Here is a 23,408-nt window from a genome sequence, read left to right on the forward strand (position 1 = left end):
CCTGGTGGCATCAGCGGCACAAACAGACAAAATCATGCAAAGCTGCGGGTGGAAAAACACTGAAGGTGTACTTTGTGTACCGGAGGATGTACTGCGGCTTCCCGTGTCCTCCTCAAAGTGAACGCGGAATTATCTGCAGCTGTCGCAGTCACACTGCCTGAAGTAAAATGAGCTTGCAGTATGTGATTAGCTGTCCATACTCTGGCTCAAATATAAAATATGGAGAAAGCGTCTGTTTTGTGCTCTAAGATACTGACGTCAATGCAAGAAAATAACAAAAAGACTGCATGAGCGCAGACGTCGATCACTTAAGGTGGGCCGGAAACTTCCACAGGCGAAAAAGTCACAGTTCATGGCGGCTCCGGAAGCAGTAACATGATATAAATCGCATAAATCACGCACAATATTCGCACTTTAGGGTACATTTCGACAGAACTGAATAATTGCACAACTGCTATTAGTCGTGACGTTGACTACCTTAAATGCTCCTTTTGTCAACCCAGACCCCGGAAGTATGTCCGCGCCGACAGAGAGGCGGAGTTTTGCTAATACGCGGTGTGTGATTGGTCGAAAAATATACACTTCTTCTCGCAGAGCTTCGCCCCCCCCCGACTGAGATAAAATGATTCTAATAATATTTTGAAACTACTTCGGAACCTTTAGCCTGGGAGTAGCTGAGAAGCCGCTGATCAAAGCACCGAGCATAACGGAAGTGCCTCACGAATGACGGAAGTAGAAATAAAAATAAAACAATAAATGTGAACTGCTGTATTATTTCTTATCGCTGCTGTTGTTTGCTCGTCAACGGAGAAGCTGCAGGCGTGTCAAAGTACCTAGTATAACGGAAATGAATCTTGTGACGTAGTAATGAAAATAAAATAATGAAGGTATGCAGGGTTTTAAAATAATAATAATAATAATAATAATAATTATTATTATTATTGTTGTTGTTGTTATTTATGCCCCTGAGAGTGCCTATATAGCAGCCAGCCAGTCAGCCATTCTGACTGAATGTCTTGCAACATTTCACTTGTGAGGAAGATTATTTTAGTTGTATTGGGCCGATTGTCACCAAACATGATACATGCTTTATCATAGTAACCCCCAAGAAACATGTTGATTTGGGGGTTGAGGTCAAAGGTCAAGGTCTCTGGCGCTTACTTTGTGAAAATATTTTGAGTGCAGCAACTTCTTTCCTAATTGCCTTAGCTGTCACCAAACATGGTGTGTGTGTGTGTGTGTGTGTGTGTGTGTGTGGTGTGTGTGTGTGTGTGTGTGGTTGTTAGGTATAGTGACCTCAATAAGCTTATTGATTTGAGGATAAATAATAATAATTAATTATTATTATATTATTATTATATTATTATTATTATTATTATTATTATTATTATTGTTGTTGTTATTATTATTATTATATAGCGTTAACACAGTCAATCCCCTACCCAAGATGGCATCCCAAGGCGCTTCCTACCCAAGATGGATACATCAACATCACCATGAACATCACCACCCTCTGCACCAAGGCATTGTGGGTATTGAGGTTCGGCGTCACGTTTTGTATCCAGCATGGCAGCGAAACAGAAAAGGTACCTATGTAACAATTTTCTTGCTGAATGCTTTTATTAGAGAGCTTAAAGTTGAAAGTCAATGTCCTGTCAGACTGTTCGGTGAATACATTGTGTTTTTAGGGGAAACTTCAGCGTGTTAGCGGTCTGTAGGTGGTGGTGTTGTTTTTAGAGACAGCTAGCATAACTGTCCGAAAGCTAAGAAAGCTAGTTGCGTTTTATCGACATTATAAACTAAACACGTTACTCAAACTTTATACACCAGTCTGAGCTCAGTTAGAAATTGTAGTGTGTAAACATTATTCACTTTTTGTAGGGTAAAATATGTTATAATGACACTTTTAAAAAACTGAAATTACATCATGATCAGGTAAAAGTCAGATCAGGTTTTTGACAATAGGATTCTAGTATTAAATATGCCACAGTAACACAAACATGTCTGAAAAAGTGAAATGATTTGTTTAGTGCTAAGCAATACTGGTGATCATTTCTATTCTTGCAGGAAATTAGAAGACCTCAGTGTGGACGAGTTTCTTCTGTCAGGATTTGACTCAGCAGGCGAAGAAGAGTCTGAAGAAGAAACCTCCAGACAGAATGGACACAAGAAGACAGATGGGAAATCAGCAGCTTCAAAGAAGTGAGTTATGTACATTACAGGCGTAACAAAAACAAGTTTTTAATGTCCTCAAATGTGGGACAGAATGTTAAAATGTGGAAAGTGTAGATGCTCCCTTAAGTTGTTGAATGTAATCCAATTTTTTAAATTGTTATTCATACAGTGCATCCAGAAAGTATTCACATCGCTTCACGTTTTCCACATTTTGTTATACATATGTACATCTTCCACTGTATATCCAGGATCAGGTCGCGGGGACATTTTGTCTTATTCAGCCTTATTCCAAAATGGATGAAATTCTTTTTTTTTTTTCTTTTTTTTTACTCAAAATTTGACACACAATACCCCATAATGACAATGTGGAGGTAAGTGGGTTTTTTTTTTTTTTGTTTTTTTTTGTTTGTTTGTTTGTTTTTTGCGATTTTTGCGAATTTATTAAAAAAAAAAACTATAGGCTGACTTGCCCGACTTTGATGCACGCACTCTGCGGTGCAGGAGAGTAAACTTGTCGCAAACCATTGTAAACCTTTGTAAACTGTGCGCACCTTCGTGCAAGTGCGCACAGTCCTCTACGTTCTGCATTGGCTTCCAGTTTGGGCTAGAATTGACTTTAAAATTCTTATGTTTGTTTTGAAAGCTCTGAATGGTTTGGCCCCACCATACTTGAGTTGCTGACGCATCAGGACCAAACCAGAACGTTGAGATCTTCTAACCAGTGTGCACTAGAGATTCCGAGGTCCAGGTACTGCCACTGGAGAGACTGGGCTTTCTCTGTGGCCGCACCCAGACTGTGGAACAAGCCCCCCCACCCTCTGGGTTGTGGAAAGGGCTATATAAATAAACTTTGATATTGATTGAACTAATTACCTTTTCGTCGGTTGCAATGCATTCTCCATGTGATGAAGTGCAGGAAAGAGAGAAAAAAGTTGCAGATGAAACGGTCCTCTGTGATTCCGGAAGCGATTAGAGCCATTTTCAACAGCCAACTCTGAGAGAAAATGATTAATCCACTATGAAATAATGATTTATATACACAGCATCCAGTGGAACAAAGATGGCATCCAGCCAGAAACACAGCGGGTGGGATCGTCACAACGAAGTGCGTGCAAGTGCATGGATCAAAGTCTTGCAAGTAAAGATGAATGCGGCAATGTACAGAGACATCCTGAATGAAAAACTTCTCCAGAGTGCTCTTGACGGTTCATCTTTGAGCAGAACAATTACCCTAAACACACAGCCATGATATCAAAGGAGTGGCTTCAGGACAACTCTGTGAATGTCCTTGAGTGGCCCAGCCAGAGCCCAGACCGGAATCTGACTGAACATCTCTGGAGAGATCTGAATATGGCTGTAACATAACAAAACGTTTAAAAAAGTGAAGCGCTGTGAATACTTTCCAGCTGCACCATACCTTAGCTTCAGGCACAGCCAAATTGGCATGTTAGTCAGGCAGTGAGCTAAGAAATAACATCCTGTGCCATTATGGTCGGCAAAAGAAGTCAGATTTTCGCTTTTGTATTCAGAATTCTTTTGTGGAAAAAGGTTTAAAAAAAAAAGTGTGAAATGTTACACAGTAATCTACTACTCTTCTTTTTTTTATAAAGGGGTGAAAAGAAGAAAGGAAAGGCATCTGAGCATAAGGAGCAACTATCCAGGTTAAAAGCAAAGATCCGGCGTTCTACAAGTTCCTTCAGGAGAATGATCAAAAACTTCTAAACTTTGATGACACAGACAGCTCTGAGGATGAATGAGCGCAAGTATCACAAACTGCCATCCATTCTCGAGGTAGGCCAAGTCTTGGTGTGGTTGGAATGTGTGATGAGTTTTCTGAAGAACGATGTCACATGTTTTCACACAGGAGGCCAGCTCTGGAGATGATGATGATGATGACGATGACAATGAGAGGGGACAAAAAGATTCTGTGAAGAAATCCAAGAAGGAAGTGGAGGCCATCAAAGTCACTGATAAGATGATTGAGCACTGGAAAGCTGCTCTTAAGGAGAACCCCAGTTCTCGTCTGTTCAGAGATGTCACCCAGGCTTTCAAGGCTGCTGTGGCCACTACAAAGGGCGAAGGAGCCAGTCAGTGTCGCTATAAAGTGGCCGACAGTTCAGGTAGGTCATCTCGATTTTATAGGTGCTAATTATTTTGATATTCAACTCACACACACTCATCTTCAACTGCTTAGTCCAGGGGTGGGCAACCTGTTCCAGAAAGCCATGAGGGTGCAGGTTTTCTTTGCAGCCACTGACTCCACCAGGTGATTTCACTGATTAACTGATTCCATCTGCTCAAAGTGATATTAATCAGTAAAATCACCTGGTGGAGTCAGTGGCTGCAAAGAAAACCTGCACCCTCATGGCTCTTTCTGGAACAGGTTGCCCAGCCCTGGCTTAGTCCAATTAAGGGTTGTGGGGGGCTCGAGCCTATCCCAGTACTCACAGAGCACAAGGCGGGGTACATCCTGAACAGGACGCCAGTCTGTTGCATTGCCACATATAGGCAGACAGACAAGCACATTCACACCTGCACACACGCCTACAGACTATTTAAAGGTTCCAATGCACCCAACCTGCATGTCTTTGGATGTGGGAGGAAGCCGGAGCACCTGGAGAGAACCCATGCAAACACGGGGAGAACACACAACTCCACACAGAAAGGCCACAGGTGGGAATCAAACCCATAACATTCTTGCTGTGAGGCAGCAGTGCTAACCACTAATCCACCGTGCTGCCCCATTAACGTAATTTATATGTAGAAATTGCCTCTATGTTGTGAAGATTTTGACAGTTTTGTTACCCTCTCTACTTTTAAGATTAGGCTTAAAACTTTCCTTTTTGCTAAAGCTTATAGTTAGGGTTCGATCAGGTGACCCTGAACCATCCCTTAGTTATGCTGCTATAGACTTAGACTGCTGGGGGGTTCCCATGATGCACTGAGTGTTTCTTCCTCTTTTTGCTCTGTATGCACCACTCTGCATTTAATCATTAGTGATTGATCTCTGCTCCCCTCCACAGCATGTATTTTTCCTGGTTCTCTCCCTCAGCCCCAACCAGTCCCAGCAGAAGACTTTCCCTCCCTGAGCCTGGTTCTGCTGGAGGTTTCTTCCTGTTAAAAGGGAGTTTTTCCTTCCCACTGTCGCCAAGTGCTTGCTCACAGGGGGTCGTTTGACCGTTGGGGTATTTCCATAATTATTGTATGGCTTTGCCTTACAATATAAAGCACCTTGGGGCAACTGTTTGTTGTGATTTGGCGCTATATAAATAAAATTGATTTGATTTGATTTTTGTAACTATAAATTGGCTTTTGGGCTGTTGGCTGGACAAAATAATAGTAATAAAAAAAATCTGAGCTCTATCTTGGGGTTTTGGAAATGGGAAGTCCATTTAGACAACTAAATAGCTAAAGATAAAACTAGGTTGCAGGGTAATCCTTAAATGAAATTAATTGCACTTTGAGTGCTGATATGTTTTTCTAACATTTATTTCTGATTGAAATAAATTTATATATATATATAAAGTCAGGAATTAAATTACATTTGTAAATTCAGTAGTGTTGTCAAATATCCAGCAGTAGAGATCTCAATAATGCACTTTGTTTTTGATGCTATTTTGGTTTTTGGTTTGTCTCCAGCTTGGTAAAAACTTTCTAAAATCCTTGTAACTGTTAGAATGGCCTAAGCAGTGGGTCACCCCCTGAGTCTGGTTTGCTTGAGGTTTCTTCCTTAGTATCATCAGAGGGAGTTTTCTTTACCACTGTCACCTGTGTGCTTGCTCTTGGGGTTGGTAAGGTTAGACCTTACTAGTGTGAAACACTTTGAGGCAGCTTTATGATTTGGCGCTGTATAAATGCAATAAATTGAATTGAAAATAAAAGCATTAAAAACCACAAACACATAGAAGTTTCACATTTAGCAAACTGGAATTTGAATGTTCAATATCTAGGCTGCTTGATTATCGAAATAATTGTGGGTTAGTTTTGGTTGATTCATTAGTTGAATAATAATTCTAACTCTGATATAATTTTTTATCAACTCCTCACTTCTTTATACAATTAACGTTTAAACATAAGGATGTCAGGAGATGACTGCAGCATTTATTCATTTTATATTTTGTCTCTCTGTACTATTTGCAGTGTTCAATGCTTTGGTCCTGTTCTGCATTAGAGATATTTATGCTTTTCTGCAGAGGTTGCTCAACCTGAAGACAAATAATGACCAGAAAAAGTATGAAGATGATCACACACCTGTTTGTGACATTGTTTGATTAGCCTTATACATTCATCCAAAGATGTTTTGCTCATTGTTTCCTCTGTTTTGTGTTAAGGCTTGTACTCCCGTCATCAAGCTCCAAATGGCAGAAAAATCAGACGGACATCAAGATGTATCTTAGCGGATTAGTTCAGGTTTGTACTTTGTCTTGCGCCTAATGACTTTCATTCCCCTTCTCTCCAGAGTGTATCTCCTCCTCTAGCTCATCTCAATACCAGTCACCCTAATCTTACTACCACACAATGTCATCTACAAACATCATAGTCCTTTGAGGCTGCCTGATCTTGCCCGTCAACTTGTCCATCGCCATTGCGAACAAGAAAGGGCTCAGACCCGATCCTTTTAATGTCACCTCCACCTTGAATGCATCTGTCATTCCTACTGTGCATCTCACTGCTGTCACACTGTCCTTGTACACATCCTGTACCACCCCCACATACTTGTCTGCCACTCCAAACTTCCTCCTACAGTACCACAGCTCTTTTCTTGGCATCCTGTCATAAGCTTTCTCTGAATCCACAAACACACAGTGCAGCTCCATGTAGGCTTCTCTATACTTCTCCATCAGCACTCTCAGAGCAAACATTGCATCTGTAGTGATCTTTCTTGGAGTGAAACCGTATTGCTGCTCGCACCTCTTCACCTTTTATCTTAGCCTAGCTTCCCCTAGTCTTTCTCATAATTTGGCTTATCAGATTTTGACTTTGTAATTACTGGTGCTCTGTACATCACCCTCATTCCTAAAACCCGGAACCAGTACCATTCTCCACTCCTCAGGCATTTCTCACTTTCAAAGAGTTTATTAAGCAGTCTGATTAAAAAACAAAAACCTCCATTGCTATCTGTGCTAAACATTTCCATTCCTCCATTGGTATGTCATCTGGACCAACTACCTTTCCACTCTTCATCCACATAGCTGCCATCACTTCATCCTTACTAATCCATTGCACTTTTTAATTTACTTCCTCTACATCATCCAGCCTTCTCTCCCTCATTTTCTTCATTCATTAGTTCCTCAAAATACTCCTTCCACCTTGTCAGCCACTCTCCTCCATTATCAGCACACTGTCACCTGTCATATCTTTTTTGCCAACCACTTTCTCCTTTTACTTTCCTGTTCATCTTCATTCCACCACCAAGTCTCCTCATCTTCCTTCCTCTGTCCATATATCACACCATGTACCTTTCTACTTGTCTCCCTCACCACATCTGTATTACTTATCCAGAAACACTTCACCTCCTTCATCTCACAGGCTACCTGTGAGACATATGCACCAATAACATTGATTGCCAATCGTTTAATTTCCAATTTCACCCTTATCATTATGAGCTTGTCACAGTTGTCTACCTTATTTTGACAATGTGAATTTGAGATTTGTGTGATGGTTTATACATATGACTGTTTTTAGGAAGAATATTTAATTATTAAAAGGATTTGTTTTCTGGCATATTTTGCTCTTCCTCTTCTTTTGCATTCTGAAAACATCTGGATGTTAAATCTTTTCTGCCTTTCTGTACACCTGTAGCTTTTCTCATGTCTGACTGAGTCTACAGCGCGCGGTCCTCCGCCATGCTAACCAGCTTATACCTTACTACCTGTGTCTGCCCAAGCAGTGTCGCCACCTGGTTAAGGTAAGTGTTAATTCACTACATTGTGTCACAGGATGTGATATACTGTTAGTCTTTGACAATGTATATTTACTTATAATCCTCTCATATCTGTTCAGCAACTGATGAAGCAGTGGAGCACAGGAGAGGAAACAAGTCGTGTCCTTGCTTTCTTGGCCCTAAACAAAATCTGCAGACACAAGCAGGACACATATCTCAACCCTGTTCTCAAGGTGAGACAAGTACAAAGCAGAGCTCGTCACCTCTGCTCCTGAAGATCAGCTGTTGTATGTTTTCATGTCTTCTCGCTGCAGCTATAAGTGATTAGTTAAGTCGGGCGTTTCCTAGCTCTTACTTGGCTGACCACAGCCAACTCAATTTGTGGTGGGTGGAGGAGGATAAGTTGGGACACGTGCAGAGCAGGTGACCTTCAAGAGTAGGGCTTGTTGACCCCTGGTATACAGGAATGCTCTAGCAGAAGTGTAAATATTAAATCTGGATGATATCTGAAATCCTGGGGCCTCGTACAAAAACTTGCATGGGTTTCCTAATGGCACATGGCCTACGACAAACCCAGAAACTGGCAAACGCACAAAAATATCCAGATGTATCCAAGTATGTGTGCGCATGGATCCAAGCACGTTCCATTTGTACATCCCAATCAACGAGGAGTTGAGCGCACATGCACCAAGCCCCTTCCTTTCCATGCCCCTATTTAAATATGTTTAAATAGTTTGGTTGTGTTATTTGCCGGTGCTATAATTGCGGACTGTTGTGTGTTTGATGACTTCCGCCATTGTCTCTGTGTTTTCGTGTGTAAAAATTAAAGCACTTTTAGCGAAAACTGTGGTTCAGTCGCTCTTCTCCCATGCAGTTCGATCCAATGTAAAATGAAATAAGTGCATCCTTGTGTGTAAATACTGAGGCCAGAGCAGCGTGCACACACACTGAAGTAAAACAGATGCACGGCAGTTGACAGTGTGTGATGTTCACAATATTACACAGTTGGGTGCTTGTTAAGAAGCTCTGTCATCCCACCAGCAAGAACAACAAAGCACATTAATAATAATAACAAAAACATATTTGAATGCGGACATGCCTAAATGTGCCCGCTCTGGTTTTCGTTCAGAACAATTACACGAATAAACTTTTTAACCACCAAGCAGCCATCCATGGCACATCATGCCAGCCTCTAGCCTGATGTGCATTTGTACATCACATATGATTTAAACATTATGGAATGCAATTGTTTCCTATTAACAAAAACAAAGCCATTATGTGACAGTGCCTTTATAGCAATATGTGTGCAGTTAATAGCTCTGATTACGTTAGGGAAACCGGCTCTCACTGCAAATTGCGCCTTAATGTTGGAATGTGATGTACCTGGATGACATTCAAATGATTACATTGTACACAGCTGTATATGGTTCGACGCAAGGTTGACTGGGACACTCCTGACTGATCGGCCAGCTCCCGCTGGAATGCCCTGTTTCCAGGAGCCCAGCATGGTCAGCACCTGTGTGGCACTGCCAACCCCTGGCTCCTTGCTGTATTGCACTCTGAGCCGGCCGCAGTTCTGCACACAACTCCAGTAACAGTGGCCTTGATAATCAAACTTGTCATTTGCAATTAAATCCTTGCGTTCCCTGTATACACGCTCACTTCAGATTGCACCATTTGCAAGGTCTCCTGACGCTAACGCAGCCATTGTTAATGCCATTTTTACGCATCACTTTGCGCATGCTTTTATGTCCACCCCTATAATTGAAAACGTGGGTGGGTAATTGTTCATCAGTGTGTCCCTTGTGTTCACATCACTCTGATGACTTCTTGTTTTCACACTATTCATGGATCCCAGCATCACCTCTACATGTCGGCAGTGGAACAATAGCAGTAGGATCGTGTGTACACCAGCCAGGATTATTGCATGACAACCGCACATTATAATTCATAATTCATTTTATTGTGTAAAAAAAAAAGTATCCAAATTTGTACAGTAGTGTTCAGAATAATAGTAGTGCTATGTGACTAAAAAGATTAATCCAGGTTTTGAGTATTCTTATTGTTACATGGGAAACAAGGTACCAGTAGATTCAGTAGAGTCTCACAAATCCAACAAGACCAAGCATTCATGATATGCACACTCTTAAGGCTATGAAATTGGGCTATTAGTAAAAAAAAAGTAGAAAAGGGGCTGTCCACAATAATAGTAGCATCTGCTGTTGACGCTACAAACTCAAAACTGTTATGTTCAAACTGCTTTTTTAGCAATCCTGTGAATCACTAAACTAGTATTTAGTTGTATAACCACAGTTTTTCATGATTTCTTCACATCTGCGAGGCATTAATTTTGTTGGTTTGGAACCAAGATTTTGCTCGTTTACTAGTGTGCTTGGGGTCATTGTCTTGTTGAAACACCCATTTCAAGGGCATGTCCTCTTCAGCATAAGGCAACATGACCTCTTCAAGTATTTTGACATATCCAAACTGATCCATGATACCTGGTATGCGATATAGAGGCCCAACACCATGTAGGAGAAACATGCCCATATCATGATGCTTGCACCACCATGATTCACTGTCTTCACTGTGAACTGTGGCTTGAATTCAGAGTTTGGGGGTCGTCTCACAAACTGTCTGCAGCCCTTGGACCCAAAAAGAACAATTTTACTCTCATCAGTCCACAAAATATTCCTCCATTTCTCTTTAGGCCAGTTGATGTGTCTTTGGCAAGTTGTAACCCCTTCTGCATGTTTTATTTAACAGAGGGACTTTGCGGGGGATTCTTGCAAATAAATTAGCTTCACGTAGGCGTCTTCTAACTGTCCCAGCACTTGCAGGTAACTCCAGACTGTCTTTGATCATCCTGGAGCTGATCAATGGGTGAGCCTTTACCATTTTCCCTTCCAAGATGGCGCCATGTGAAGGCACCCTGGTATTCTGGTGCTCCCTGTTTTGTCTGTTTTTGTGCGTGAATCGTGTGTCAGCGTGTGAAAAATGTCTCGAACACTCGGGCTCTCAGCACAGGATCTCCACAGGGCTGTGTCCTTTCCCCTCTGCTCTTCTCTCTCTACACTAACTGCTGCACCTCCAGCCACGACTCTGTAAAGCTCATCAAGTTTGCGGACGACACACCCTCATCGGACTCATTTCGGATGGGGATGAGTCTGTCTACAGGAGGGAGGTGGACCGGCTGGTGACCTGGTGCAGCAGCAACAACTTGGAGCTCAACGCCCAGAAAACAGTGGAGATGATTGTGGACTTCAGGAAAGCCACAGCCCCACCCACCCCCGCCCTCCCTCACCCTCACCAACAGCCCCATCACCACTGTGGTCTGTCACCGCTTCCTCGGCACCACCATCACCCAGGACCTCAAGTGGGAGTCAACCATCAGCTCCCTCATCAAGAAGGCCCAGCAGAGGATGTACTTCCTGTGGCAGCTGAAGAAGGCCAAGCTGCCTGTCCAGCTGATGGTACAGTTCTACACGGCCATCATCGAGTCCATCCTCTGCTCCTCCATCATGGTGTGGTACGCCGGGGCCACAGCCAGGGACAGACACAGACTGCAGCGCATTGTGGCCTCTGCCGAGAAGGTGATCGGCTGTAGCCTTCCATCTCTCCACGACCTGCACGTCTCCAGGACTCTGGGCCGAGCAGGTCGGATCACAGCTGACCCTTCTCACCCTGCACACGGTCTGTTCAAACCACTCCCCTCGGGCAGGAGGCTACGGTCCATCCGGACCAGAACCTCCCGCCATAAGAACAGTTTCTTCCCCTCTGCCGTTAGACTCATGAACACCTCATAACTCAGTCACTTTAAGCTTAACTCTGTCACTTTATCATTTTATCACGGGTCACTTTAGACAATGTACTTTGGTTTTTAATTGCACTCCTCCCACTGCACTGTTTTTTCTGTTTCTCTGTTTTTCTGTTGCACACAGCCTTTCATATTTCATATTTCTTTTTTTATATTTATTTGATCTTATTTTGACACGTTATATTTTATCTTAGCATTTTATCTCTTCTTAATGTTGCACCATTGTACCGAAGCAAATTCCTAGTCTGTGAATCCTGTTCACTGGCAATGGCAATAAACTTCTTCTGATTCTGATTATGGTTATTCTTCTATCCATTTTGATGGTTGTTTTCTGTTTTCTTCCATGCGTCTGTTTTTTTTTTTTGTTTTTTTTTGTCCATTTTAAAGCATTGGAGATCATTGTAGATGAACAGCCTATAATTTTTTGCACCTGTGTATAGGTTTCCCCTCTCCAATCAATTTTTTAATCAAATTACGCTGTTCTTCTGAACAATGACTTGAACGTCCCATTTTCCTCAGGCTTTCAAAGAGAAAAGTATGTTCAGCAGGTGCTGGCTTCATCCTTGAATAGGGGACACCATATTCGCACCTGTTTGTTCCACAAAATTGACGAAGTCACTGACTGAATGCCACACTACTATTATTGTGAACACCCCCTTTTCTACCCTTTTTTTTTTTTTTTACTAATAGCCCAATTTCATGGCCTTAAGAGTGTGCATATCATGAATGCTTGGTCTTGTTGGATTTGTGAGAATCTACTGAATCTACTGGTACCTTGTTTCCCATGTAAAAATAAGAAATATACTCAAAACCTGGATTAATCTTTTTAGTCACATAGCACTACTATTATTCTGAACACTACTGTATATATCGACACATCATAACGACAACAAAAAAGGAAAATAAAAAATACATTAAAACTTAGTGGTGTTGCTATATTTATTTATGAAGTAACTGTTGTGTTGCTATGCCAGACACTATTTTGATCTGCTCCAAATATTTTTTTCCCCTTTTTTTCTGCAGCAAATGTACATTTCATATGTTAAAAACTGCAAGTTTACATCTCCCAATGCACTGCCAATGATCAACTTCATGCAGCGAACTCTGACAGAGATGTATTCACTGGACACAAGCACGTACCAGCATGGCTTCATCTACATCCGACAGCTGGCCATCCACCTCAGGAACTCCATGACAGTGAAGAAGAAGGTTTTTTTGTGTGCTTATTTGTTCACAGAGAAGTCCTACTTATACCCCTGTTCCACAGGACGCCATTCCATCCAGTTTCATCCTGAGTAGCAAATCGGGGCGCCTTTTGAAGCATCACAGTAACTTCTTGTTCCATCTTTTGTCAGTCTTGAACAAACTTGGTATACACAGTAGTTACGGCCATCTGACGTAGTTAGCCAAATCGGCGTCATTACGTGGTCACTTCTTGGTGTTTGTAGTCTTAACAGCTTCAGTTATGTTCAAACATCTTTAAACTGGGTTGTTCTAGTGAGTACCGTTTGAAACCTATTTGATTGTGCTTCATCAGGGTAAAAATTTGAAGCAAAAGCATTGTTTGTGGTGTTCTGGCTGAGATCGCAGCCGGGCGCAGCTTTACTTTTGTTTTCGAGCTGGTTGCTGGGTCTGCACTTTATAAGGCAGCCTGATAGGAGGCATGCCCGAGTAAGCCGTTTTATCCTGTTTTTGCACTTTTTCTGGGTTGTGGGGATCATTTTAGAACAGTGCCCTGTGGAATGGGGTGTTATTTAGAGGAATGAAGCACATGTTTTAAATGTCTTGGACACCACATAAAGACAAACTTTAATTTTCAGACTTGGAAGTTTGAGGTTTTCATATGTGGAAATTTATTTTTCTGCCATTAATTTAGTAAACGTGTACCTGACAGCCAGCGTGCTCAGTGGTAGATTTTTATCTGTGCCTTTGATATACTTAAGCATCAATATAAAAAAATACAATACTTTATTTCAGTCATTTCTGAGTTTCACTTTTGTGAAGAATATATTGCAACACAGTCTGCTTATCTGTTCTGCAGGAAGCATATCAGTCTGTGTATAACTGGCAGTACATTCACTGTCTGTACTTGTGGAGTCGAGTCCTCAGCACCTTGCACCCAAGTGAGGTACTACAGCCTCTCATCTACCCACTCTGCCAGGTCATCACGGGCTCCATTAAGTGAGTATTTTAGAATTGATTTAAAAGTAATAGTGTATCTGCTCAGGCATGCACAAAAACGAACATGGAAAAATACTTTAAAAAGAAGGTGAATATTGCTATCGGATGTGCATCCATAACTCTTTTTCCTTATGCTACATTTCCTTGTCTGTTTTTACTTTTGCCTGTTAGTTGTAATAAATTGGTGTCATTTAGGGCTGCAACTAATGATTATTTTCATAATTGAGTAATCAAGCAAATAAATAATCAACTAATTAATCAGTTAGTTGTTGGGTCCATAACATGGTTTCCAGAGCCCAAGGTGATGCCTTCAGATGTCCAAAGATAATTAAGTTTACTGCCAGATACGAGTAAAGCAACTTGTAAAATAAACCAGAAAAATATTCACATTTGTGAAACTGAAATCTGAGAATTTTTTCAAAGACTCGTTATGATTAATCAGTTATCAAAGTGTTGTTGATTAATTTAATAGTTGATAAATAATTGATTAATCATTGCGGCTCTAGTGCTATTAATTAGTAAATGGACAACATTTCTTTGATGACATTTACTTTTACGATATGAGAATCGATTTTTAAAATCCGGAATCCATAGAATTCAAATTCAGGTGGATGTAATGTTGTACCACTTTTATTCAGCAGAGGGCACAGTGGAGTGCAGACCTCATCAGTATTACCTGATGTCACCTTCATTTCTAACTGACACAAGGAGGAAGAATGGAGGCCTGTGAGAAATTGATAGACAAAATTGTGCGCTGATCAGTAAGCACTTCAAGGAGGGCCAGCTGAATTCCTTTTTTAGGGGGCTTATTAGTTTGTTTAATGATTGAAATGTGCCAACTGTTTGTGAGCCAAACATTTGCTTTGCCAAGGCTGATAGAAGGGGGCACTGCGGCCAGGTGGACTCGGAGCTGCCCGCTGCAGGCCTGGAGGTGGGGTGCAGCTTGGCATCCAATTTACAGTACATGCTGAGCACGAAAAAAAATGAATGTAAGATAGCAAGTTGACTTTGACTTGTGCGTCATGGCAGACATTGTGGCATATCTGTTAAGTAGGCGTTGCCTCGACCTCATACAAACTATTTTTCCACTTTTTGTGCAGCAAAGTCTAGGATTGTGACATACACATTAGTAGCAGTTTATGTCCAAAGCAATTTAATTACTAAACATGCAGTACAGCTCTCTTGTTGAGGGGGCAAAAATGTGATGTGCATTGTTTTTGTAAATACAATTTATGATGTCCAGTCTCTAGAAGGACACTGTTTAACTTGTCCTCATGGTCTAATGCTAGAAAATTACAATATGTTGTATTATAAAATTGCAATTTCTTACAAATCATGTTACTTATTGAATTAGCACCCAAGTATCATGATACACTTATTTCCTGATACAATACGTATTGTTGCAGCCCTCATTTCTTTGATCTGATGCAGATGCTCAAAGCGCTGCTGCTCAGTCGCCTTCATAATGCTGAGGTTCGTTCTAATGCAAGCAGCAGAAAATTTGACATCTTGCAGATTGTTGCAGTCTAGACGGTGCAGTTTGACCATTACAGGTAAATTATACCTGTAAAGTTCTGTGTGTACTTTCACTCGGGGCTGTCTCCTGACCGCCGGGCCAACGAGACAGTCCCGTGCGAAACACTGATTTGCCAAACCTTAGTGGCGTAATGAACAATTCTCGAGATATTTTCATTATAACGTTGTGTAGCTGCATTTTTATCAGTGTGAAAGACATGCAGATAAACTTTAAGCAGCCAAAGCAAGCATTCAAAAACTGTATGACTTCACTGTAACACTGCGGTTTGAGTGACAGAATGGTGACAAACAGCGCTAATAAAATGAGGCTGCGTTATGCACAGAGGATTGCAGTGGCGCTGCATCACACGCAGCATTGCTAATGAATGATTCGGATTCACTGCTCGGCGTGCGACTGGGGCCTGGCTGGGCTTTTGTTTCTGCATTATGTTTTATTCTCCTTTTTTGTTGCACAAGACGTGCTATATGTTACTGTATTTGTCAGAAAATGTAAACAGCTTTGCGTGCTCTCATTGTCCAAGACAGATTCCCCCGTCTTCACGCCGCTTATATTGAATGTAAACATTGAGATTGACGTTGATGAATGCGCTGGCTGGGCATTAAATTAGTTTTAGAGGACTCAGATGTTTACAAAACTTTGCAGGAACAGAATGTTTTTTTGGGGCAGACGTTGTTGGGAATAATTTCCTGCTGCCGGTGAGTTATCAGAAAATCTTTAACTTCCAAAAATCTTTAGGTTTGTTAATATTTCTGCAAGCGAGTTGTCTAGTTGATGCTGAAATTTCTGTAAGGCAGACATCTATATTTGTCTCGCTGTCATTAATCCAGTGTCAGGTTGGTGATGTTTGCAGTCACACAAGACAATTATGTTTTGTCTTTAATCACTCTGTGAAAGCACACCCTGCAGTAGCATTTACAGGCAGCAGGTGGCGCCGCTGACTGTGATTACTTTGTGTTTGTGAACAGATTAGTGCCCACATCCAGATATTATCCTCTGAGGTTGCACTGTTGCAGAGCGCTCACCCTGCTGTCCAGCAGCACCAACACATTCGTACCCGTGTTGCCTTTCCTGTTGGAGGTGAGTCCCTGCTGTCTTCATAAAACACTGTCCGCTTTGGATGAATGTGGACGCTCTGCAAAATTTTAATGCAGCGACTGCCTAATAGTGTCAAAGAAGCATCGTATATACCGCACCCATGTCAGATGGAAAAGAAAGATGTGTTGAAATTTTCCATTAATGGGTTTTCTGTGCAAAAACATAAATGCATTTTGGTCTCAACGGCCACAGCTGCAGGGGTTTAGCAGGAAGCGCATATGAAGATTAGGACTGTGAGCGAGACGGAGAGTGAGAGACACCTTTATCTGGCAATCACAGGTCACAAACTGACAGCACTCTCTGTGGGTCAGGTGGTAAGCTTGCAGTTCCACACTGCGTGTCTCTGGTGTGTTTTTGCTGATGTAGGGCAGTGTCGTGGTTTGTCGGAGGAAAGCAGCGTGTTGGCGGCGACTGGTGTGGCCTGCTGGGAGTGGTCAACGCAAGTGTGTTTGTGCAGCAGTTTGACCGAGGCGATAAACGCACGGCTGCGGGTTACACTCTAGTCCTAACACGCTGTGCAGACCACTTCCTCTCAGCCGATAGCCCGGCCCCCATCTCTCCTTCCTCCCACACAAACACACTCGGAGTCTCCTCCCCCTAACCCCCCTCGGCGAGCCGTGCTTATTTATGACGCACATATTTCCTGTGTGTGTGTGCGTGTGTGTGTGCGCGCGTGCGTGTGTGCGTTTTTCTTGCTTTACTGTTCCCCTTGTTAAAGGCTGAGGCTCGCTGCTACTGTTTTAATTAGAGCGGCAGACGCATGCCTTCTCTCCTGCGTGTGTTCTCACATCTCAGAAGGGGGTGCATGATGTGGAGCTTCCTGCTTCAGTTGCTGTTTGTGTGTGCGCGTGCATGCACGCATGCATGTTTGTGCATCAAGGTTGGACCATTCCTTCCCACTTCCCCCCTTTGCTCCCCCGCAGATCGCCACCACATCCTATGTTTGTACAGACAGCACCGGCCAGGAGCGCTGCTGCGCTTCACACACTGTGCACATTAACGACCACACACACACACAGGCAGTCAGAAATAGCTCGATACACAAATACATGACGGCAGTACACTTGCACACTGTGGGCAGATGTGAAAGCTAAAGCTTGGAGACAAATAATCCGCGCTAGAATATGTACATCGAGACTAATATAAAGTTCTGCTCTCTCTAGTATTGCAATATGCAACGATGTGCTTTGTTTAAATTAAAGGTCTAATAGCATTTAGCTGCTACAGTATACTGGGTGTTTGATCACTTTAATAAAATCTAAATTGAGACTGTAACTTTCAAAAGAAGGACTCACACATTAAAGCTGATGGGATGTTTGAGGGCGAAGCACAACATGGAAATGTGATGAAAACTGGTTAAAATTGTTTTTGAGTAATTTTGCATTGGAAACACCATATCACTGCCCTGATTGATCATATCAGCACCAATTGTAGTACCCTTTATGTAGCCATTTCTAGTTGTTTAATCTATAAATGCACCCTGCAGTTAATCCTCCACCCTTCTTTCTTCTATCCCTTTTTTAATTTCTATATGCAGTGGTTTAATTATAATTAGTGGTTGCACATTATTGGTTACTCTTGTGGCCCGCAGTTACCATTATACCCAGTGGTGTAGGATTTCAGTCTCGAGTCTTGTTCACACATGGAGCTGGTTATATTTACAGAAAACGGTCAACCTGGCAGCAGCAGAGCTTTGACATTTACACGTGAGCTTTTGTTGTCTCAAATTTCCTGCATTGATCTTTTCACAAATATTCCAGATTGAGTTTCTTAAGTCCTGATCATGCTCGTGTCAGCGTCTCCTCTGTGCTCTGCGCAGTGTGTCTTCTGCGACAGACGCACTGATTAATAAATAAATCCACTTTTTAAGACGTCTGCCACTTGAGACACAGTTGGTATGAAGGCAGATTAATAAAGAATTCATCTGAACTTCTGTTAAATTGTTGAATGCATTGTGTGAGCGGGAGCATAATGCGCATCAGAAGGGTTTTGGATTTGCCGAAAGGTCTTCACTGCAAGCACATCTTGAGTCTTTCATCTCTACTATGGTGGAGCACAGAAACAAACTTATAAAACGTTCACTGTCCAGATACTTATGAACCTTGCTGTGGATGGTCACACTTCCATTTTATGGCAGTCCTTTGCCTTGTTGGTTCCTGGGTTGTTTCTGACCATCCAAAACAAATTTCCTTTCAGCTGAAGGTGACATATTGGGTCTTCTTCCAGACCTTAGCAAAGTGGCTGAACCTCCCAATAAATCATACTTGTGTATAGGGCTGCACCTAGGGTTGCCAACCGTCCCTTGAAAAACAGAATCGTCCCTTATTTGGAAATAAAAGTGTGCGTTCCGTATTGACCTGAAACGGGACGCAGTTTGTCCCGTATTTCTGTGAGAATCAAAAAATCTGTAAAATGTCAATAGAATTGACTGGCGCTTTATATGGAAACTTACGGTAAATATGATCCCAGCCTTTCTCCTGCTCTTCACCAATGAGCTGACAGACACGAGTTGATGATACAGAATCACTCTTATCTCATTGGTTGAGGGACATCTGCTCGCAAGAAGATCCCGGACGAGAGTCATGAGCCGACGACGGTCGTCGGATGACCATAACAAAGTAGCATGGCTGATACCGACACAGACACCGACACTGGCGCTGCAGACACGCCTACGAACAGCAATGTCTGTAACGTCGTTACTCCTCCTCGAAAAAAACAAAACAAAAAAGAAAGCAAAAGTACATGGGCAAATGGGAAAAGGAAAATGGCTGGGTGGAAAAGGTGCACGACAGCAGCTATAAGTATTGTAAGTATTGTTTACTTTTTCAGACTTTCACTGTTACATTGTTTTGGATGATATTTTTTTTTTGTTAATTTATACACTTTTTAGTTAAGCAATAACACGACAGAGAAAGATTTATTTTTAAAGAATTTTTTTTATATACTTTGAAGCAGGACAGGATCTCATATTGAAATTGTGAGTGAAATTTATTTTGCACTAAAATTTGCTAAATAATAATTTGTTTCCGCATGTTCATATCATAACAATGCATGTGTGCATGTACTTATTCAGGGTCAAGTCAATAGTCAAAAGGTTAAAAATCGTTTCGCACACGCGCTGGGAAGGGTGAAGGCAATGGTCAGTTGGACGGTCCATGGAAATAGAGACTAGAATGGACGTCACGTGACTAGCGGCGTGCCGCACGACGGCCATTACTGAGGTGGAAGAAGACCTTGATCCTGTTAAACAGAAGCGATATGAGGAGAAAAAGGCAGCCAGCTTCATCATCAACTGCACGAACCACAAAAACAAATTCTCCAATACTAAATGAACTGAACAAGACCTTAATGTAATTATGTAAAACAATGTCGTTATGCCACAATTTAATGTCAATATTTGAGACGATAACTCAACGCCATAAGTTCTTTCATTAAGCTGCGTTCACATGCGGAAACAAAAATGTTTAAATATGTTTATGTATATATACTTGCAGCTGTTTTTAATATGATATGTACATGTGGTCACAGGAGGCATTTAAATTTGAACAGTGTGGTTGGAGGGGATGAGGAGATACTTTTTACCCTGACGAGGGTCAAAAGTCATAATTCTGAATGGCTTTATATCTACTTGTAATAAAATGTTAGTAAAAATCATATATATGTTGTCATTAAAATTCTAGCAGTAATATACAGTGGAAAAAGCAGCAAGATAAATGAGCACAATGGCAAGGCATACTTCAGATTTAATTTTAAGGATTGTTTATCCAGACATGTATGGTTCGTTCCTTTTATATTAGCATGAATACAACTTACAAGCGTCATTTATAAAAATCCATCGAGAATTATGATGAGGAAAAAAAATATCACAGTAAATGAACAGAATGGAATATTTTCCACAAATTTCCACACTTTACATAAACATTTTTTTCTACCTAGACATGTATGGGTTCATTAGAAAGAGCAATTAAAGGCTTTAAAACAAGCCTACTTTTATTAAAATCTGTTAACAAATAGCGAAAATAAAGCAAGAAAGCAGCACAGTTTGTCGTAATTTCCGCATATTTCTGCATTTTACATATGGTTTTTTTTTCACCCACACATGCATAGGTGCATTGGAAAGAGCTTTCAAAGGGCTTTGAAACAAGCCTACATTTATTAAAATCCATTAAGAAATAGTGACGCTAGTGCAAAAAAAGCGGTCAGTTTATTATTGATAAGCCCATTTCCACCCTTAGCAATGGCGCCTTCCTGTCCTGAGTGACGCTAATAGATAGAGGCGCGCGCGTCCATTCCAGTCTATATTTCCATGGGCTGGTCAGCCCTGCCAGTGAGGTGTCCCTTATTTATTTTTTAGAGAGTTGGCAACCCTAGCTGCACCTCTCATTATTTTCTTGATTAATCAGTTAGTTTTTTTTTTATCATAACATGTAACAAAACATCATTATGTCCCAGGTGTTTTTGTCCACAGCCCAAAGATACACAGTTTAGTGTCAAAGATGAGTAAAGAAACCAGAAAATAAAGTACAATTAAACACTCATTTAAAAACTCAGATAAATATGATTAATTGATTATCAAAATATTTGTAAATTGATGTAATGACCCCAATCGCTGCCTTGTGTACATGTGTTTGAACAGACACATTTGCAGTTGTTTAGAAATGGTTCCAAGAGACATTAGTGACATCCAGGTCTACCATCCTTGTTCTTTCCTACTGTACTTATTGTCTGTTGTGTTGGTAAATCCAGAGACAACTCTTTTAGATTGGCACAGAGAAGCTACCAGCTGTAATCAATCATGATCACTAATCAGACGTTAAGAAGCCTTGTCGACTTGAGATGTATTGGAACTTTCAACTGCATCGAATTAATCATCTAAGTGGGTGTACATCGACTGCTGATTTCAGAAAACCCAAAAATTAAAGCTTGTGCACTGAATTGTTGGGCGTTTTCTGTTGAATAAATGTTAATTGATGATGATTGATTAGACTTGAGTTGTTTTCTGCCCAGTAAAAACAACAAACAACATTGAAAAAATCATTCAAAGCATCATGACTGATGACGTTTGACAGTTACCATGACATTTATTGTCAGAATGAATGTATGTAAACGAGAGTTACGAATGTAACTACGGTTCTATGAATTCCGAATGACCGCCAGAGGGCGGTGCTTTAGCACCTGGATAACTACTTGTGCGCAGCACAGAGGTCGAGAATATATACCAACAAAGTCACGCCATTGGATGTGACCTGGGTGACGTCACTGGTTGTCTTTATATACCAGACGCACCCAGTGCTCGCTTCTTTTCGGAATGAACTCGCAAGACTGAGTGAGAAGCAACTCTGGCGGTGATCCGGAATTCATAGAACCATAGTTACATTCATAATTGTCATTCCATTTCATTCCTCCTGACTGCCAGAGGGTCGTGGTTTAGCACTTGGATGACTTAATACCAACAAGGTCACGAAGAGTCACACTCACCTCGCATCAGCAGTGGGGAGTGGAGGCAGACAACACCGCCGAAGTCACCGCAGGAGGAGCAGCCACATTCAGTCTGTAATAGCGGGCGAAGGTACAGGACAAAGCCCACGTAGCAGCAGCACAAATATCACTCAAAGGGACACTTCTCAGTGCAGCCCAGGAGGTGGACACCCCTCTGGAGGAATGGCACGTAAGCTTAGGAGGCTGAAGACCTCTGGACCTGTATACTTGTAAAATGGCATCCACGACCCAATGTGAGAGTCGCTGCTTTGAGACAGCACAGCCTCTTTTGTGATCACCGTAACACAAACAGGGCATCCATTTCCGGATCCCGGCAGTCGCACTAATGTACTACTTCAACATTCGGACAGGACACAGGGAACCTGAAACAGATAATCCTGGATCAGAATGCGGGCATACACAGCCAAGGAAACTGGCTGGTTAACCTGAAAGGTTGAAACTTCTCTTTAGTTAAAAGGACAGATTAGGCCACAGCGTAACCCCAGATCCGGCAGAATTCCATTGCAAACGTTCCCCAGCGACTGATAGGGCATGGAGCTCTCCACACGCTTAGCCGAAGACAGTGCAAGTAGAAAGGCAGTCTTCACTGACACCCAATTTAAGATCAGCACTTTGAACTGGTTCGAAAGGGATATAGCTTAAATCCTCCAGGACTAGAGGAAGGTCCCATGAAGGTACGCGTGCAAGCCTTGGAGGCCGCAAACGTAGAGCACCTTTCAAAAAACGACACACTAAGAGGTGTGAACCCACTGACCTGCCATCAATGGTAGACATGCCGGGCAGAGATTGCAGCAACACTAAACCTTCAAAGTAGCGACAGAAAGTCCTTTCTCCAGCAGTTTTTGTAAATATTTGAGGAGAATAGGCACAGGGCAACGCTCCGGGTCTAAGCTTTTGGTTCTCACACCACCCGAGCAAACAGCTTCCATCTGTTGTCCTACAAAGCCCTGGTAGAAGCAGCACGTGAATTAAGGATAGTCTGAACAACAGCCTGGTCACAAGAACTTAACAAGGAGTCCGGCCCCCTAACGGCCACACATACAGTGAAGGCGGTCTGGGTGAGGGTGCCAAAATCTTCGCTGTAGCTGTGACAACAAATCCTTTCCTCTCTGGGAGAGCCCAAGTTTCCCCCTCGAGGAGTTTGTAAATCATGGGAAACTAAATCCTCCCCGGCCAGAATGGAGCAACCAGCAGCACCCTGTGGCTGCTCTGATCTATCC

General features: G+C 41.9%; 1 protein-coding gene across 1 annotated transcript in view; it reads left to right on the forward strand.

Moving 5' to 3' along the window:
• The first annotated feature begins 1,505 nt into the window (after nt 1–1,505).
• Nucleotides 1,506–23,408, forward strand: part of noc2l (NOC2-like nucleolar associated transcriptional repressor) — a 60,158-nt gene continuing 38,255 nt past the window's right edge. Inside the window, 14 exon segments of the mRNA XM_034173285.1 lie at nt 1,506–1,586; nt 2,068–2,202; nt 3,786–3,841; nt 3,844–3,928; nt 3,930–3,966; nt 4,040–4,295; nt 6,316–6,406; nt 6,507–6,585; nt 7,978–8,006; nt 8,008–8,083; nt 8,179–8,292; nt 12,900–13,085; nt 13,918–14,057; nt 16,560–16,671. Of these exon segments, the coding sequence (XP_034029176.1) occupies nt 1,567–1,586; nt 2,068–2,202; nt 3,786–3,841; nt 3,844–3,928; nt 3,930–3,966; nt 4,040–4,295; nt 6,316–6,406; nt 6,507–6,585; nt 7,978–8,006; nt 8,008–8,083; nt 8,179–8,292; nt 12,900–13,085; nt 13,918–14,057; nt 16,560–16,671 (1,416 nt within the window). The 5' untranslated portion in view covers nt 1,506–1,566.

The sequence above is a fragment of the Thalassophryne amazonica genome, chromosome 6 (assembly GCF_902500255.1).
Source record: "Thalassophryne amazonica chromosome 6, fThaAma1.1, whole genome shotgun sequence".
Taxonomy (NCBI): Eukaryota; Metazoa; Chordata; class Actinopteri; order Batrachoidiformes; family Batrachoididae; genus Thalassophryne; species Thalassophryne amazonica.